This window comes from Artemia franciscana, chromosome 16, assembly GCF_032884065.1.
Source record: "Artemia franciscana chromosome 16, ASM3288406v1, whole genome shotgun sequence".
NCBI lineage: Eukaryota > Metazoa > Arthropoda > Branchiopoda > Anostraca > Artemiidae > Artemia > Artemia franciscana.
Genome location: NC_088878.1, coordinates 22,702,513 through 22,722,522, shown reverse-complemented (window position 1 = coordinate 22,722,522; position 20,010 = coordinate 22,702,513). Strand labels below are relative to the sequence as shown.

Sequence of the window (20,010 nt, the reverse complement as noted above, 5' to 3'; positions counted from 1 at the left end):
ATAAGAGGGAGGGAGGGAGGTATCGGGGTCCGGGTCCTCAAACTCCCCAATTTTGTGTGTACTTCTTATTCAAATTATCAATTGCAAGTATTTTTCCTTTACTACCTCTTCCCCTAGTGAAAGAATTCACGGATACAAATTAGACCTATTCCTACAAACTTCATTACATTGCACCTTGATCTACATTTTTTTTCTTTTATTGGCGGCCTGAGATACAAACCTATACTACTTTCATAAAACAGCAAACCTGATAGGAACATCGCTTTCTGAACTGGAACTACTTGAACTATCGCTGCTGTCAGAGTCACTGCTTCCACTAGAGCTCTTCCTCCTCAAGTGTACTTCTCTATCAACTTCTTCAAGCAGTTCTTGTGCAGCACGCTCTGCGGCTCGTTGCTTTTCTAAAGATTCCGCCTTATGGCGTTTCTCTTTCTCTATCATTAGTTGATCACAATCCAGCAAGCTCTGACGTAGGGAATTGATTAGTCTCACCTAGAACAATAAAATGTTTATACTAAACTAAATTTTGAGTAAACGGAAGAGCAAAATTTGACTACATTTGGACCCTTAATGTTCCTGAGGAGTCCCACTCACAATTTGGATAACCCTAAGCTGACCTAAGCTGAAGCCAAGTGGCAAAAAATGTTTTCATTTTGATGTCCTTGCCACTTCAAGTTTATCCATCTAAGAATTCTCCCAAGACTCCAATAAAACTAAGGGTACAGACCTTAATGCCCTTACCCTTCTTGGAGACACATGATCAAACGTACTAGATGGGTACATCAAGATTTTGATCGGACGTCTTTGGGGGGAGGGCATCCGAAAGGGGCAAGAGAGCGGAACTGGTTGCGCTCCAATCACTTTTGACTCTTAAAAAGGGCATTAGAACTTTCAATTTCCGATCGAATAATCCCCCTCCAAAGTTTCTACGGCAACTGCTTCCATATGAGGTGGCTTGGAAAAAAAATATACTGACGCCTTTACGCTGTTGCTGACCAAGATTAACGCCGATAATCTAAGACCAATTACATTGTCTCAGAGTTAGCAGTGTTCGTTTTTGTTTATTAGTTTTATTTTTCATTTTTATAATATTTAATGAACTGGGGGGGGGGGGGAATACAGGAAAACTACCAGGATTTTTGCAAACAACAAAGGAACTACTTTTTCGCTCTACGATCCCATATCAAAAGGAAGTTTCGAATTTACTACTCCCACACTAAGGCCCGCGGGTTAAGAGAAAAAAAAGAAAAAGAAAGAGCATTATTACCCCGCAAAATTATTTTGGAAAATCAAGCGGCTATCTATTTCGCTTACCCGCCATGGATCAATTAGGAAGAGATACAGTTACTTTAACCGACTAAAAAACAGGCAATTGTCTTTAACTCGACATGTTTATATATAAAAAAAAACTAAGCTTCAGTAAATTTAATCTAGCATTTACGTGTAAAGCAATATAAGTCAGAATAAAACCACGAGCTGACTACTTACATGTGAGCACGGAGGACAATACCAATCACCTTCAGGTATCACTAAAAGGGCAGGTTTCAGGCAAGAGGCGTGCCAACCTGCCTCGCACTGGTCGCATAAAAGTATCCACTCGGGGTGATCAGTCTTTCCACATCTCTGACAAGGGTTTTCAGTGTCGTCCTCTTCTCCTAAACCAAAAAAAAACTTAATAATGATGATACTCCATCTTTATCTAGTCTTTTTTAAAGCTTCTGCTACATTCAAATTCAAGGAATTGCTCGTAATATTTGCTGAATCCAATGTATATACATCATTTTACTCAGGAGGAAAACAATTAATGTAACTTAATCGAATACTGTGTTAATCATAGCAATACTTAGTAGCTTAGTGACTTTAGTAGCTTTAGTGAAAACACTGAGAAAATTTAACAGAAGAAGACATACAATGAAGCAAGATTTAAACAGAAATAAACAAAAAACTTTATTCGAGTGCGTAAATGAAATGCTTTCTTTTAAGTAATTGAGCATTAAAAACACTTGGGAAAAAGTGTTTTCCTAATACTAAATACAATATGAAAAAAAACGTATTAAAAAAAAATACATTTTAGTAATTTAGTGGTTTTTGGTTGGAGAAATACTTCAACCACTTACTCAAGAAGATTGGAATATACCTATTCTAATTTGCTCCACCCATTTTCCTGTGATCAAACTACTGACGCGTGCCATTCTGAAAGCTAACAAACAAGTATTTGTCCAATAAGCGAGTCATAGTTAGTCCCGCCATTTACCCGTGCCATTTAGCCAAACACTTGGAAAACTGTAAGTTTCACCGTTCGCCGTCGAGTCCAGAGGACCTGTTGGTCATGTGTCAATCCGATGACACGGTATTCCACCTTTAGACTACAAGCGGTCAAGTCTATTAGGCTTAGGTTTCACTTGTTTGCCTGTGAGTCCCAGCAAATCCAGTCCCAGATTTTGCATACAAATCTAGTGGATATTGTTCGTCTTGCTCCAATCCAAAATCAATCCAATCTTTCATCCTTCCGTTCTATGACTAATTTCCTTAGTTCTGCCAGAGTAATGACGCATGGACTGATGATAGATAGACTTATCTATCAACAATTGAACTGACATCTTTTTTATACAATCCTAAAAAGGGCTTATGCCAGATTTGCCTCTCACTCACTTGGACTATCTGTCTTGACTTTTTCTACAATTAGCCATTTTTCTGTGATCAAACTACTGACACACCAGCCACCCCAGGACGAAAAGGGTTGTAACGTCGACAGTTAAATTACAGTTCTTTTTTTACAGGGACAGGTAACAAGTCTGTCACCCAACTTTTTAGCAGCTGGGATCGAAGCGAGATCAATCTACTGCGCTATCGCAGGTTAAATTGATGTACCTAATTTAAATAAAACCAACATTATAAACCAAGTATTACATAGAAACGATTAAAAGGGTATTAGCATTACTAGAGGCACTTGTTAATGTAACTAGATTGCAGCTCTAGTTAATAACTCATAATGTATGTGACTAGATGTCTTATTAAAGATTGCATAAACATGTCATTCTAGACGAACAACTTAACACCAGGGTATGTTTGAATTTATATTGTAATGTTGATACAAATTTGATCAATCGGACCATTTTTATTTTGTTTCTTTTTGGCTATATGCAAATCTAGCTAAATTCTAGCTCTACTTAATGACTCGTGATAAATTCATTTCAGACATAGAAGTTAAATCAAGCAATTAATAAACACGATTAAAATATGATGAATTCAAATACATCCATCACATTCAAAAAAGTATACTACCACTTGTATCCTTTCCAAAATCTTCAGCCGTTCTCGCGAATCTCTTGTCATCACTATCTTTCAGTCTCTCAATATCCGAGTCGCAAGAGAATTCATGATCTGATTGAAACAGTAGTTCATATGCTTGTTCTTGTTCCAAATTGTCAATTTCTTCACTGAAACCAGAGCTCGATCCTGAATGATGACGAGTTTTCTTCTTTTTCTTCTCTTCCTTCACATGTTTTGCAGCTGAAAAAATTAGGAAAAGATAGCTATATTGTACCACCAATTTTTATTAAGGCGTATTAAGGAAAGATTATTAAGCGAGTGGTAGAAGGGTATATACTGTTGTAGTTGTGTTTTGTTTGTAAACCCCTTCTGAGGTTTATGTTAAGTGTTTTTTTTGTTGTTGTTTTTTTGGTTATCCCTCCTCCATATCATGCTGTGGCGTTTTGAGCGGATGTACTTATATTAAGTTTTTTTTGTCAATAATTGTTATTAAATAAACATGGGCTCTCCGAAATGCGGATGAAGAATTGCTAGATGTTTTCCAAAGAAATTGCCTACGGATTGTTCGGGGTACCCGGCTGACTGACCATACTTCAAACAGTAGGCAGTGCGAAAAGTATGATTCAATCCCGCTTTCTAGAGCTATGATAAAAGAAAGGTTGAGATGGTTAGGCCATGTTCTGCGAATGAAGGATGACAGATTGCCAATGACTGTCCTTTTGGCCAACCATCTAGGGCTAAACGGAAAGCAGGTCATCCGCGGTTGGGGTGGGAGGATGCCATAAAGAAAGATTTAAAGCAAATGAGAACTTCCTGGGAGGGTGTAAAGAAGGAGCCTTTGAATAGATTAGGATGGATGAGGAGCGTTTGTAGCTGTGTTGCCCTCAGGCATCTTGGTGCTACGGTGAGTTGTTAGTAGTAGTTGTGGTAAATAAATAAACAAGAGCTAAGAGCTCATATGGCACTTGTGACGAGGTCGGAAGAGCCAAGAGCTCATATGGTATGAGCTCTGGCAATATTCTAAGAATCAATAGATTGTTTTAAAAGGTAAATCAGTAGCTTAATGCCGGTCGGGATTTAACAAAAGAGCTCTGAGTCACGAGGTCCTTTTAAATATCAAAATTCATTAAGATCCGATCACCCACTCGTAAGTTAAAAATACCACAATTTTTCTAATTTCTCCTCTTCCTTCAGCCCCCCAGATGGTCGAATCGGAGAAAACGACTTTATCAAGTCAATTTGTGCAGCTGCCTCACACGCCTACCAATTTTCATTGTCCTAGCACGTCCAAAAGCACTAAACTCACCAATGCACTGAACCCCACCCCCTAACTCCCCTAAAGAGAGCAGATCCAGTCCGGTTACATCAATCACGTATCTATGAAATTTATAAGCGTTTTCAAAGATTTCCGGTTTCCCCCTCCAACTCCCCCCAATGTCAACAAATCTGGTCAGGATTTGAAATAAGAGCTCTGATACATGAGTTCCTTCTAAATATCAAATTTCATTAAGATCCGGTCACCCGTTCTTAAGTTAAAATACCATAATTTTTCTTAATTTTTCCAAAAGAACAACCCCCAGCTCCCCTAAAGAGAACGGATCTGTTCCAATTATGTCAATCACAAATATATAACTTGTGCTTATTCTTCTCATCAAGTTTCATCCCGATCTCTCCACTCTAAGCGTTTTCCAATATATTCGGTTTCCCCTCCAGCTCCCCCCAATGTCACCAGATCTGGTCGGAATTTAAAATGAGAGTTCTAAAGCACAAGATCCTTTTAAAGATCAAATTTCATTAAGATCTGATCACCCGTTCCTAAGTTACAAATACCTCATTTTTTCTAATTTTTCCAAATTACCCCCCCCCCCCCCCAAACTCCACCAAAGAGAGCGGATCCGTTTGGTTTGTTTCCATCACATATCTTGGACTTGTGCTTATTATTCCCACCAAGTTTCAACCTGATCTCCCCGCTTTAAGCGTTTTCCAAGATTTCCGCCGCCCCCCCAATGAAACTAGATGAAGTCGGGATTTACAATAAGAGATCTGAGTTACGAGGTCTTCTAAATATGAAATTTCATTAAGATCCGATCACTCCTTCGTAAGCTAAAAATACCTCATTTTTTCTAATGTTTTAGAATTAACCTCCCCCCCCAACTCCCCCAAAGAGAGCGGATCCGTTCCGGTTATGTCAATCCCGTATCTAGTACTTGTGCTTATTTTTCCCACCAAGTTTCATCCCGATCCCTCCACTCTAAGCGTTTTCCTAGATTTTAGGTCCCCCCCCCAACTCCCCCCAATGTCACCGGATCCGGTCGGGGTTTAAAATAAGAGCTCTGAGACACGATATCCTTCCAAATATCAAATTTCATTAAGATCATTTCACCCGTTCGTAAGTTAAAAATACTTCATTTTTTTCTATTTTTTCCGATTTAACCGTCCCCCACTCCCCCCCCCCAGATGGTCGAATCGGGGGAACGACAATTTCTAATTTAATCTGGTCTGGTTCCTGATGGCCTGCCAAATTTCATCGTCCTAGCTTAACTGGAAATGTCTAAAGTAGCAAAACCGGGACAGACAGACCGACAAGAATTTGCGATCGCTATATATCACTAGGTAGATACCAAGTGCCATAATAAAAAGTGGCTAAAGCAGGCCAATTAGCAGCATTTCATATTGACAATAAGTCAGGAATATGATATTTACTAATGATAAGATAATTTATCGGAATGCAGTAAAAAAAAGAGTATATTATTTTCCTGAAATCAGGATCAAGAAATTTTTCTCGATTCTCAGTATTATCTTACACCCAATTTTTATTTATAAACTATAACTGAATCTGTTTGTTTAACTCAATCATGCAAACATGTTCATTGATTCTGATATTTTGTTCTATATTTTGTCAATTAGATAGTGAAGTACCCAACACGAACGACATCAAAAAGAGAAAATCACCATAATAACCAAGACTACTGAAAAGAAATAATGAAAGTAGACTGTTCAATTTACAATAGTATTCATTCCCGGAATTCCAGCAATTTTTTACTTATTAAAGTAATAAAAGAGAAAATGTTAAAACATATTTTTCTTTTAACAAAGCGCAACTATTGCTTTGGCATTTAGAAGTGTCAGAGGGTTTTAGTCTTTACCTGTTTTTGATAATTTTTTATCATTTTAAGTTTATCTTGATTATCCATTGTAATTTCTGTTCATTGGTGTTGATTGGATAAATTGCATCGAAATGAAGAATGAAGAACTCTGTTTTTATTCCTATTAATTAGATAGTAAAATACTCTGTACAGGTTTTGTCACTGGATAAGTCCATTCATTCATATCTATTGGTTTGATTATGCCTAATTGATAATTAGCTATATTTCATTAAATATTAATAGCTAGTTAATTCTTCTTCAAGAATGAGGATAACCTGTATGGATTATCGTTAATTTTATGCATTTACGGACTTTGGGAATAAAAATAATTTCAGCGTTGCAATAGGAAATCGCTCATTTTCGTCACGATTTGAGACTTTTATTGTTTGAGCCTCAAACTGTTTTTTTGTTATTTTGAAAAGGCACTATACTATATTTTGTAAAATATAGAATTTGGAACAACTAACGGAAGAAGAATACTATCCTTTTCTTTAGTTTTTGTAAAAATAGACTCTAAAAGTTCATTATTGCAGATACAAGGGTATATCAGTACAGACGAACGAAGAAATTTATTTCGACGAAGAGCGCATGTTGGTCAAAACCCATGTATAAAGACAAATTAAACAAATAATCGGATAAATCTGGACATTTCATGAGGGCACAGGCTCAACACAATACCATCAATTAGTCTACTTGCCTAGAGTGTCTTTTTCTTGTTTTGATTATTGTTGAGCCACTTTTGCACAATCCCACCACCAGAATCAAATTACCATGTAATTTACAATTGCATATATATATATATATATATATATATGCGAAGAGAAAATATATACGAAGAGAATATATATACGAATTGCATACATCAATTAGTCTGCTCGCTTAGAGTTTCTAGTTTAAGGCGAAACTATTACCATACCTATGTAAAGAACGCAAAGAGGCTGACAGAAAAAGGACTGAATATGATTTTGTTTTCTGTACAGCTGTGTTCCCCGGTTTAAAAGGCGGTCTGTCTGACTTGGGTCTCTTGTTATCAGAACTATAAAGTGTATTATAGTACGGGTAATTATAATTTAAAAATGGTGAAATATTAGCTGAAATAAAATAATATTAGTTCTGTGAACTGTTAAAGACAGAAAGGACAACAAGCAGGATTGACATATGACAAACAAAAAACAAAATAATAAAACTAAATAGCCGAGAAAAATGAGGGTAATATAAGCCAGCGGACAAAAAAGAAGAGAAAATGATGGTGGCAGATATTCCACCAGGGACTTCCACCCATTGCAAAAAGCCTGCGGGGCATAGCAACACAGAATTCAGTCTACAAACAAATCTCAGGAACAAAATACGACTTTAGAAAAAAAAACACGCCAAGGCTCAACATATTAACCAGCAAACACCAATCATAAGAATCGTAACAAGCTCTCACCTCAAAATTGATTCCCTATATGTTTAATCCCCAAACGAGGAAACTTACACAACTGTTTAGCAGGACATGCGTTCCTCTCAATCATCCGCTCAATTAACCAGCATTCACTCCCAAACACTCGTCCAAAACATTCATTCCGCAACTCAGACAACTCTTCACACTCGGATACAAAATGAAATAAGTTTTCATTCACACATCCACATACAGGGCAAAAGTAGGGGCCAGCCGTCAGCCTAAACTTTCCCAAAAATTTTCTTCTCTCACCTTAATTCAAATTATCCCCTCTTACCAACAACAAGTTCCTCAAACCTCTTTATTCAACCCGTATTTAAAATAAACCTCCTACCCCCACTAGTCTTTAGCTTGGGAGTAAAACCTCAAAGACATAGATTGGTCCTTCATATTATATATATATATATATATATATATATATATATATATATATATATATATATATATATATATATATATATATATATATATATATATATATATATATATATATATATATATATATATATATATATATATATATATATATATATATATATATATATATATATATATATATATATATATTTAATATAGAATCATCACAAAAGTTTAATTTACGTAGCGTATATCATCCCTTAAATCACAGTCATTACGTAAATTTAATTAATCTGCATTAAATAAAATTAAACAATAGACAGCATGACTAATTCCTCCAACCTTTCATTCCTTTAGTCCATTTCGGTTTACTAGACCATAAAACCTTACGAAACAGGAAGGCAACTCCCATAAACGTCTGACCTTTACAGACAGAATTTTCGTATATAAGACTAGGGCTAGGTCTTAGACCATGTATCCATTTCTTACTACTGGTTAACGGATAATAATACAGATAACATGAAACTTATAGTAAGTATGATTTTCTAGAATTTTGAGACTTGAATATTACTAAATTCGTACAAGTTGAAAAGATGGGGGGTTTGCTAACTTGGAAAGTTGCTTGGAAAGATCTGATGGAAATAGGATATAACTTTACAAGAACAAACAGAAATACGAACTTCGCTCAAAACGCCGCTCAGGCCCTGGGAGTCGCCTTGCGAAACCTACAGTCAAATAGAAGCAGATCAAAAATCCTTTCTCAGAATCTAGACAGATCACCTATTTGCTAACCAGGGGTTACACAGTTAATAATGTTCATTCTTGCCTCTATTTCTTATACGGAATGGAAAAATTGCTCACCCAAACCCACCCAAAAAAGTCGACGGTAAAAATTTGTTTTAAGGATAAACTTTTTTTTAAGATTCTAAAGAGAGTAGCGATGAACAAGCTGAATGAAACTATGGGGAACCCCATCAATATCAATGCCGGGCAATATTTGATTTTAGTAATATAATTTTACCTAATGGATGACCAAAAATCACCACAAAACAGGTTTCAAATACAAACTGGGGGAAAAATCACTGTGAAGTAGGTTCTCCAAAAGAGGTTATCACATGGATAGTACTCTCAGGAATGGATGTAAATCCAAAAGGGCCAGGGACGTTATTTATAAGTGCACATCCCAACAGTTTCCACTTGAATTAATGCCCACAAGTCAGCCTTAAAATTATCTATACAACACAAGACTATCTTAAAATAGATTGAGGTGATTAAAGTAATAACAAGATATTCTTCTAGCCTTGAATAAAGTTCATTTAAAGTCAAACGCTCACTAGGTTAGGTTAACGAGGCCTTTTTTTTATTAAGATAAGCAAATTTAGTATGAGAAAATATTGTTTGGAAGTTGCAAATACGGTATAGGAACAACTTGGGTATGGTTTATACTCACTTATACTCTCACCATCATCTTATGTGATTTTTCTTTGTGTTTTCATCCTTTCTTATTGTTACTCCATTTTTATGGTCTTCTCTATTTGTGTCAAATATAAACAAAAAACAAAATAAAATTGAATTAAAATATAAAAATTTGAGGTAGGATATTTTTTTTTAGAGAAAGTCAAAAACACAAAGAAAATGCTTTTCAGGAGAACATTTCAATCTTTCCCTTAGCACTTTCAGAGCAATCTCAAGGGCGTGGGAGGACCCAAATCTCCTACTGTGTGCCGGTATGACACCAAGTCTAGTTTCCTCAGGGTTCATGTTGTCTGAATATCAAGTCTTATCTTCAGCTTCACAAAGAAAAGCTGCCCAAAAGGCTGAATTCTTATCTTCAGCTTCACAAAAAAAATGAGTGTTATAAATCAGTTTCACCCCCCCCCAAAAAAAAAAAAAAACTATTCATGAAATTAATTCTGACGAGCGTCTTATAGAAAGCTCAAGTGAACGTTTTAGTTAAAAAATGTAATAATATTTGTAATACAGTACTGTCCAAGTTTGATATTTAACAAATGGAGAAAAACAATTATTTTCTTTTCCTCTTTTAGGATTATTCCACTATTTTTTTTCTTTTCGGGAACAGGGCATTTCAGTCTAATTGCATAGATATATCACCTACCTCCCTTCCGTTTCTGTAAATATGCTGCTAACAATGATGTAGCTGAGTACGCCCTCCCTTTCCACTGAAGCTCCAAATATAGTAGTCTCTTTTAGTTGCTCAAGTTTAGCTTTTCAAGAGTTAGCAACTTTTCTAGGTCTATTAGGACGGCTCCCAAAACCCTAACATTTTTTTTTTATTAATAATATTATTAGCAATTATATTTCCATGGGCTAACATAAATTTTTGCAAGCAATTGTTCCCGAAAAATAAATATATATCCATGAATTTTTAGCAGTAATTACTTTTTATTCAACATTTTATTCATTTATTATATTTCCACGAGCTAATAAAAATTTAACCTTTGGAAGGATAGAAGCAGGCCATATAGCCTTCAAAAACCTCCCGTGACCTCCACAGTCACGTGTGACGCATATCTGCAGTATATCTCTCAGATTCTCAGAATTAAATAGCATGAAAAACTGAAGCTTTAAATAAATGGTAAAATTATCCGCAACTGAACCGTATATCAGATTGTTTGTTTTTTGTTGTTGTTTTTTCAGTAGCAATGATATCTTCAATAATCTTAAAGAACACATATAATACGTAAATTTCATTTCAGGTTATTGCTGCAATTGCATTCATAATTGCTACTACTAGAGCAGCCGACGTGGAAGAAGCCATTAAAGCAGAGTCTGAATTATCTGGTAGCAGCAAAGCAGAGCTTGAATCATCCGGAACTCACCTTTTAAGTCACGGCGGGCAAAACTATGGCCAATTATTGGGTCAATCACACGGTTTTGGGATTGGTCAGGGCGGCTATGGAATTGGTCAACAATTTGGACATCAGAGCCATGGCCTTGGTCTGAGCCAGGGTTACGGCCTTCAACATCATGGATATGGAATCAACAAAGGTTATGGACAACAGAGTTTTGGTCATGGAATAAGCCAAGGCTACAAACAACAAAGCTACGGATATGGACACAGTCAAGGCTTTGGCCAGCAAAGTTTTGGTCACGGGATTAGTCAAGGATACGGCCAACAAAATCTAGGCTATGGACTTAGCCAAGGATTTGGTCAACAAAGTCTTGGGTATGGACATGGGCAAGGATATGGGAGTATTGGGAACAGCATTGGTTCAAGTGCTTTATATGGCGCAGGCCTCAACGGGATCGCCCATGGAGCCCATGGCCTGGGAGGAATAGGGTCAGTGAATAGGCTGGGTTAGAATCATGGTTGAAAAGAAACTAAAAAATTTCTTGATTTTGTATGTGTCATTTCCAAATAAAAGACCAATGACTATTCTACGAACGAAGTTTTAATTTTAAGTTTTTAATTCTGAAAAAACATAAGGCCTATAGTTAGTGAGTGGAAGTTACTTTTTTTCAGAAACACAAATTACCACAGCAAATTAGATATTGTCGATTGCTGCATGTTGAAAGCATGCTTTTTTTGCAGGGACGTATCCTTATGATTGATTAGAGAATGAATCCAAACTGTCTATCGTGCAAAAATGTGATTGCTAAAGACCCATTACAACAAGATTTCACTAGTACCTAGATTTAGCTAACACTAATTTCAGCCAATCGTTAGATCTGGGTATTAGTAAATCTCATTTACTAGTCAAGTTACAAGAGAAGTTTCAAATTTTACTTTGTCCCGGGGGGGGGGGATTTCTCAGATTAAGGCTGCTACCTCGTTTGCGCCACCTCAAAAATTTTTTTCGACTCATAAAAAAGTAACAAAATGCATTTAAACAAATGATGCGTATTGTAAAGTCTTTTGTAAACCCCTCACCCCGAACATAAATCCTGGATGCGCCACGCCCCTAGCTACTGTTATAGCCTTCACAGAAAAGGTCTACTTCAAAAAATTGAAAAAAAATAACTACTACACTGAATTAGATTAGCCATTATTTATACCGGAAATGAGACTTGAGATGTCAAACAATTTCAGTACAAAAAAAGAAGACAATCGATATGGCGTACTTTATCTTTTCACTTTTAATCAAGTCATGGAAATTACCCAAATTGAGTTTTAAACAATGATTCAAATAACAGCTTTGAATGTTAAAACAATAATACAAATAGACAATAATAAAACAGAAAGAAACAAGGCAAGGGCGGGGTAAATGTAACAAAAGCTCGCTAGTTTTATTAAATAGAGACTGAAAAATCTGAGCTTTATTTTCATTTTATTTATTTCTTAAATTTTTATATTTCTTTAACTTTTATTTCATTTCTTTAAATGTTGGTAGTAGAGAGGAGACTGAATCCCGTGGATATACTATAATAGTGAGAAATCGATGCATGATTATGATCATACATGATAGTCAGACATCGATACATAATTTAAGTCAAATGCTAATTGAATAAAAAGACTAAATAAAGCATTCCATTTCAACAGTACACACATATTCAGCTCTTCGGATGGGGATGGGGGACATAAAGAGGATTTTGTCAGAGAGATTAAGGGAAACGAAGGATTAAAGAAACTTAAAAGTGCATCTTTAGCCCTTAATTTCCTTAGGCGGTTCTGTGATCCGACCAAAACAAGTGGGGGCTCCCCTGTGCTCGTGTGTGTAGGAATGTTCAATTTCAAAAAATGAGGTAACAACAAGGATAGTATAATGTCAAATAAGAGCCGCTGTGACCCCAGTATGGCTTTAATCATAGACGTCAAAGAACCTTTAATAGTTTAGCACTGAGCTAAACCTAAATGAGCTAAACCTATGAGCTAAATTAAAACGAATAATAAGGCACTAAAAGCACCCAAAGCTACACAACAAAAGTTGTAACTCTGAGCAGGTCTTTTCATGAGAACTTGGCCTTATATTCACCTCAACTTTAATGGCAAACCCCTCAAACCTGAAGGCTTCACAGAAGAATCAATAAGAGTATATACCTGCTTTTTCTTCCTTCCTTAGACGTTTTTTCTCTTTCTTGACGTTCATCTTTCTTGCGTTCTCTTTGTCTATCTTCTTAGTTGACCTTTCCTCTTCAGGTTTATATGGCTCTTTTGTTTCTCTCAACCTAAAACAACATTTTAATCATCTAAACACAGTGACAACATGAATAGAACTGAGGTAGCAAACGAAACAGGAGAGCTAAAAAATAGAAAACGAGCACTATACGCTATAAAAGTATTTTTCACAAATTCAGACAGAAGTTAATACAACACTAGAATTATTTACTGCAAGGCCAAATGTGTGCGCCTACATATTGGAAGTGACAACTCAAAGAACAATAAAACAGATGACTTTTTTTTAATAAGACACGTAAACAATAAATAATTTTATACAAGAATAATGATAAAATTCCGAATACTTCGGCTTCACATCCGGAAGCCTTTGTCAAGAAAAAAAACTGACCTAAACAAAACATATAAAGAAAAACGCAACAAAACGCTATAGAAAAAAATAAAAAGGAAAAGGAGAGGAAAACTCACATTTAAACAAAACCCAAAGCAGTCAAAAGCATAAACAATAAAGCAACAAAGCAAGATGTCTGCTATATGTATATTATTGTATGTTCGAATTATCTTACGATATGTTGCTTTATTTTTTTTTTGTACTTGGGCTTCTTTACTATATTAGATTTTGTTTAATTAATCTCATTCCGGAAGATACATCGTTTTTTCATAGCATCGGGTACGCCAATTGGGGATGGGATTAGGCCATGGCTCTTCTAGACTTTGAAAATTACCTTGTTATTTCTATTTCATGACTATTTTCTATTTTTAACGTATGTGCTATATTAAACCAGTGAGTGTCCAGCTGACCGTTTTTATTTGTCAATTCAAGCGCTTCGTTCTTTCATAGCTAATAAACAACACTGTTACTTTCGATGGTATTTTGAAACATCCCATTGGCCCCCCTCTTATAAAGCCCTTTTCTTAAAAAAAAAATCTTGAAATAAAATCTAAAACAGTTCCTTACCGCTGTTTTAATAAAACAGTTTTATTAACCTATTCTCGACCTGAAATGTAAGTTCTGAATTAGGTTCAGTCGAAAACCAAGCGTCTGCGACTCAAATTTATCTTTAATGTTTTTATGAATTCTTAATTAAACTATAATATGAGTAAAAAGTGATGCAGGGGTTACCCACTTTCCGTCGCCTGGTAAACATCTCCGACCGTCACATTCGCTGCACAGTTCAAATTTGAGAGAATTTGCTAACATTCTTGAATTGGGAAGAGGTTTGTTGACAAAAATCGACATAAAATTGTGGAATTAGTTCAAACACACTTGTAACACGATGCCTGGTGAACACGATTACTCAGAATGGGCAACCCCATAAAAGCAATAACCAACTTTGTGTTTGTTTGTTTTTTTTGGTAGAAATGTGGAAGTAACTGAAGAAACTTTAGTACAAGTAAATGGCAATAATGCCATGCAAGAAGGCTCTCACAGCAATAAATTAAATTGTGCTACAACCTTCAAAAGAAGTAGAAAAGAAGGAATGGTACACTCGACTTGAAATTTAACTGTACAAGAAAGTTTGATCTGTATCAAAGAAAAACAAAGTGGCCCCCTCGCCCCTCCAAAACCATCTTCCATCACCAAATTAATCGCAAAAAAGCTACACAGGTAATTTTTTCTTTGTGCAAATTTCAAACAAAGTACCCTAGGCTAATGAGACGGGAAAATGATAATTTTCAGATGCCCATTCACTTTCTTTTACTTCTAATCGGGTTGAAACTTATAGGACAAATAACTTTGTGCTAAGAGAACAGAGTAAATGGATTTCCAGAGTTGTCCAGCACTTCTGAGCGACCTATCTTTTGCGCTAAGTGACAAAATCCACTTGAAGTTTAGTAGGAGGATATTTTCAGCCGATGGACGTGATTCAAGAAGCTTTTAGGCTATTGCACTTTACAGCCCAGACGCTACTACTACTAACAAATCAATGCATCACCAAGCCACCCCAGGCTAACACAGCTACGTTTGCTCCTCCTCCATCCTAATCTATTCAAAGCCTCTTTACATTCTCCCAAGAGGTCTATATTTCCCTTAAAGCTTTCCTTACGACATTCTCCAATCCCATCCTGCGACAACCGCTTTTCGTTTGGCATTAGACGGTTGGCCGACAAGGACAATCTTTAGCAATCTATCATACTTCATCCACAGAATGTATCCTAGCCTTTCTCTTGTTATAGCTCTAGAAAGCAGAATTGAACATAATTTTCATAATATTCCATAATTCGTAATAAATACAGCATAGTATTTGAAATACGGTCAGTCAGTCGGGTACCTAAAATAATCCGTCGGCAATTTCTCTGGGAAACATCTAGCAACTCTTCTTTCGTTTCTCGGACCGCCCATGCTTCAGAACCATACTTGAACATTGTCCTCACTGTAGCTTCCAATATTCTTATCTTGGTTCACAGACCAAGACAATATATTCCTATCCTTTCAAAAGTTTCTTTCAATTGTGAAAAAACACCCTGTATCTTTACTAATAATACTACATTTGTAAGTGAAACCGTCCGCTTAATCGATCTTCTTGTTACACATCATCACCTGTTTACCTTCCCTTATTCCTAGCCTTAGTGAGTTATTCTTCTTGACAGTAATTTTTAAACCCGTTCTTGCACCCGTAACTCGCAAAACCTCAAAAGTTCATTCATTTTGCTACTACTTTCATCTAATATGCTTAAATCATCAGCATAATCTAACTCTAGGAGAGTTTTACTTGCCCATTTGATTCAGTGTTCTCCCATTGCCTTTGCTGTACTCCTTAGGACAAAGTCCATAAAACGGTCAGTATAAATGGGGATATAACGCATCCCTGCTCAATTTCTGATTTTATACGTAGTCAGCTACTAACCTGATTTCTTACCTTAACCATAACAATGTAATTTTCGTACATAGAACTAATCACTTTAGTGTTTATCTGGTGTACAATACACGGATAGGACCTTTCTAAAGCTCTTCTACCCGATGAATCGAACGCTTGCTCATAATGTTTAATAACTGAGGACTAAAAGCGTTTGATAACTCAGGCACTGCTCAATTATTACCATAAGAGGGAAAACTTGGTCGACATATCCTCTGCCCTTCCAAAAATAACAATGTTCCTCTTCTAAAACTTTATCTACGACATATCTAAGTCTATAAAGTATCTCCATACTAAATAATTTGTTTCCTATAGAAACTAGGCTAATGCCTCTATAATTACCAAAGTCAATCTTATCACCTTTCTTAAGGAGGGGTTTAATTCGAGTTTTGCTGAAATCGCTACGTACTTCGCCTTTTTCAAAATCATATTCATGATCTTCAGTAACTTATCGCTGAACTCACAACCACCATATTTAAAAAAACACATTTACCACACTATCAGCACCTGGGGCCTTATAATTTTTAATCCTTTTAGTACTGTCACTAATTCTTCCTCACAAAATAAATCTTCCTTCGTACGGAAAGTGCCGCAAACTTTTTGAACTTTACTATATCCTTTCCTGTAACTCTATCACGGTTTAGCACATTCTCAAATATTTCACACATCTCTCTAACTTTTTCCTTCTCACTCATTGTGCCCCGTTCTTCTCTTTAGCTGGGACAAGTCCAGATTGGCTATTTCCTCTTAATTTATTAACATACCTACAAAATATTTTACTATTATGCCGTCTAGTTGCATCTTCCAGATCTTTGGCAATTTTATCCGTGGCCTCCATTTCACAAGCCCTTAGTTCACATTTTAATGCTATCACCACGATCCTTAGATTCCTCTTAATTTCATATCATCTATCGCTCAAATAATTCTTGTACAGGCTCCTCCTCCTCTCTATTAAACATAAAATATCTTCACTAATATTCTTAGCTGCGTTTTTGACTTTCTTCCCTAAGACATCATCAGGAATACAAATTATTTTCCTAAAATGATTCAACTCATCTTCTACATTGTCAAATTTTAAACTCCCAAGTTTAGTGTTCAACTGTTCTTTGAAAGTTTCTCTCAAATTCTCATTCTGGAGTCTACCAGCGCGGAAGTTCAGTTGGTTCTATTAGTTCCCATTATTTTGCTAGTATGCTGAGAAATGATAACGAATAGAACAACTTAAACAAAATCATATCCGAATCCTGGGTTTTACACAGCATCCAAGAGTTAAAATCTCCACGTTCTAATCAGAGCTTGAAGCAAGAGAAGTCAAGCCATTTCCATTCGTCTCAAAGACTTTCCTTCAAATTTAACAACTGGTAAACGGAATATCAATCAGCCAGTTCAACCAGACTCCGGTAAACTTCTGTACTTCTTGATACTGCTATATACATATACACCACTTCGAGGGAGGGATGGACCAATGTTTCCTGTTAAATATGCCTCTGCTCAATGCTTTATCTGCCTTCAATCCCTCAAGATCCGACTTTTCAAATTTTCGGAAGTTGACAGGGTTGTGTCATTATCAAAGGATTCTCGGTGTCGATGACTATTTTATAGAATCCCAGTTTTTTTCTTGAAAAGTAACATCTTTCAAAAAGTGATATTTCAAAATTGGTCTTCGTCGAGATATCAAAATTTTATCTCCTCTCCCAATCGCCTCTTCCTCCTTGCTAAAACTGATGAAGCTAGTAGCTACTTTTCCTATGACCACTGCCAGCAATGAACTGTTCTTCTTAGTATTAGGAAGCATGAAGGGTTATTTGCGACAGACAATGGGAAATGACAGACTCAATGATCTTACGATCGTGGCCGTCAAAGAAGAGGAGGTAAAACTTGATTTGGATAGATTAGTCGACTATTTCTCTTAGCAATGAAGTAAACACTACCCCTGTTTTAGGTATATTTGCTCATTATCTTTTTCTTGTGTCTCTATTTTTAAAAAATCCTTACCTATTCCCCCCTCCCAACATTTCCATGAATTGGCGTCGCCGTGTAGCGTTTTTCTTTATATGGTGTCTGTAGACTATTTTTTCTCATTGGTAAAACTTCCAGAGATGAACCCGGAATATTTGGAGTTATGCAATTATTTTTGCATTAAAAGGTTTTTTATTTTCCACTGTCTTATTAAAAATTTCACACCCGTTTTTAATATATTTTCATTACAATTTTTAAGTCTAAGCAAGTGTATTATAGTAAAACAAATTATTTATCCCTTTAGAAGGGTATAAGACTTGTTTTAAATAGTTGTTGTTCATCATCTGGGGAAATAATACATACATTTCTATTCACGATAAAGGTTCCAGGTGATGCTCAGGTCATTACCTCACGGTAATCACACGGGTCCATTACCTCGACATTTTAAAACTGCTTACATCAATCAAACAATTTTATTTTAAGAGAAAACTGACAGATTCTGTCTTAGCATCCTAAATTTAAACACAAGAAACTTGAACACAATTCCTCTAAATGTTAGATTCTACAAACCATGAGCCGTCGCTACCCGGTACTTCGTCCTAGATGAATCTTTACCAATCAGGCGACACTGAACTTGAACAAAAATACCACAATTATGATTATTCGTCCCAATCCCCATCCCCTCTATTGACATAGGTTTTCCATAGAATTAGCAAAGGTAACAACGACCAATGACCATCGTGATATCATTTCAGACGTCTGAAGTAAAGGCATATACTTAGTCAAGGGTTGAAACCCGGAAATACTTTCCAGGATCCATCACCTTCATATGTATGTCTTGCTTTAATTGGCTGGTAAAAAACTGTCTCGTTTTGTCTGTGTCTGACTAATTTGCAGGCTAGAACTTAGAAGATTTGTACGGCAATATTTTGAGGTCTTTTTGGCCTGTGAATTTGTATAAATGTAAGCAGAAACTGTGTAATAAACCTATATCCCATCCAAAAGGTGAACAGAAAGGGGGCAATCACCCCACTCACCCACTTTCATAGGTGGGTGAATAGAGAAGAGTTCTATTGATAAAAATAGCATACCGCAATATAGCTATGCGAGAGCTTTGACGCAGTGGGACAGATCGCCTCCTATTTGAAGTTCCATCATTTTCATCATTGTTCACCAATACACTTTCTTCTGCTTCACTATCAGATGAAACAGGTTTTTTCTGAAACAAGAAAAAAGTTCGAGAGGATTTGTCAATTTATAGTAACATATTAAGAATACATACGGAGTTCATAGATCCATAAGCAATGAAGCAATATTCTCAAGTGTGCCTAGTTAGTAAAGTGAAGTTAGTAGAAGCGAGTAAGAGCAAGCAGCCAGTGAGAGCGAAAACAAACAAAGTGAACATGACACTGATGTCTATCTAACCACGACACAGACAGGGTTCAAGCGAATCAGAAGAAAACGCTAAAATTTGCAGGGTTTAATGGGGCCCTGGACTCATCCCTCTGTGGTAGATCCCATATACAAAATGCAAAAAATGTCATAAAACACACAAAGGGAAGTTGCCTTCCATGCTTCAATCATCCCTTCACCCAAAAAGCGAGCATGAACTACAAAAGTATTAAACCCCTCTGCCTGCTTCTTAATCTACCGATATCACAAATAAATTCCTGAAATATATGACAAGAGTGAGGATAAACCTATTGCACAATCACTGTTTGCTGGCAATTTGGCGAAAACTGGGACATAAAATAATGGAAAACAGCATATCAGTATTTTTTTGTTTCTTATGCATGATAGGCACTTAAAAACGAAATTGGTCGTTTTCTTTAACCGTTGGTTAGACAAAATAAGGCCCATATACATGAGGAGGCATTTTGTCAACACCCCCCGCCCTAGTTC

General features: G+C 36.2%; 2 protein-coding genes across 2 annotated transcripts in view; one reads left to right on the top strand and one right to left on the bottom strand.

Moving 5' to 3' along the window:
* The window catches only part of LOC136037236 (treacle protein-like), a gene marked incomplete in the record, with an annotated part of 44,718 nt that overhangs the window by 24,001 nt on the left and 707 nt on the right, over window positions 1–20,010 (bottom strand). The window contains 5 exon segments of the mRNA XM_065719846.1: window positions 248–492; window positions 1,489–1,655; window positions 3,286–3,513; window positions 13,217–13,344; window positions 19,200–19,327. Coding sequence (XP_065575918.1) covers window positions 248–492; window positions 1,489–1,655; window positions 3,286–3,513; window positions 13,217–13,344; window positions 19,200–19,327 — 896 coding nt within the window.
* Window positions 8,652–11,619, top strand: LOC136037238 (filaggrin-2-like). Its single transcript, XM_065719848.1, has 2 exons — window positions 8,652–8,748; window positions 10,935–11,619. Exons 1-2 carry the CDS (start codon window positions 8,737–8,739, stop codon window positions 11,538–11,540), a joined length of 618 nt encoding a protein of 205 aa, XP_065575920.1. The 5' UTR covers window positions 8,652–8,736; the 3' UTR covers window positions 11,541–11,619.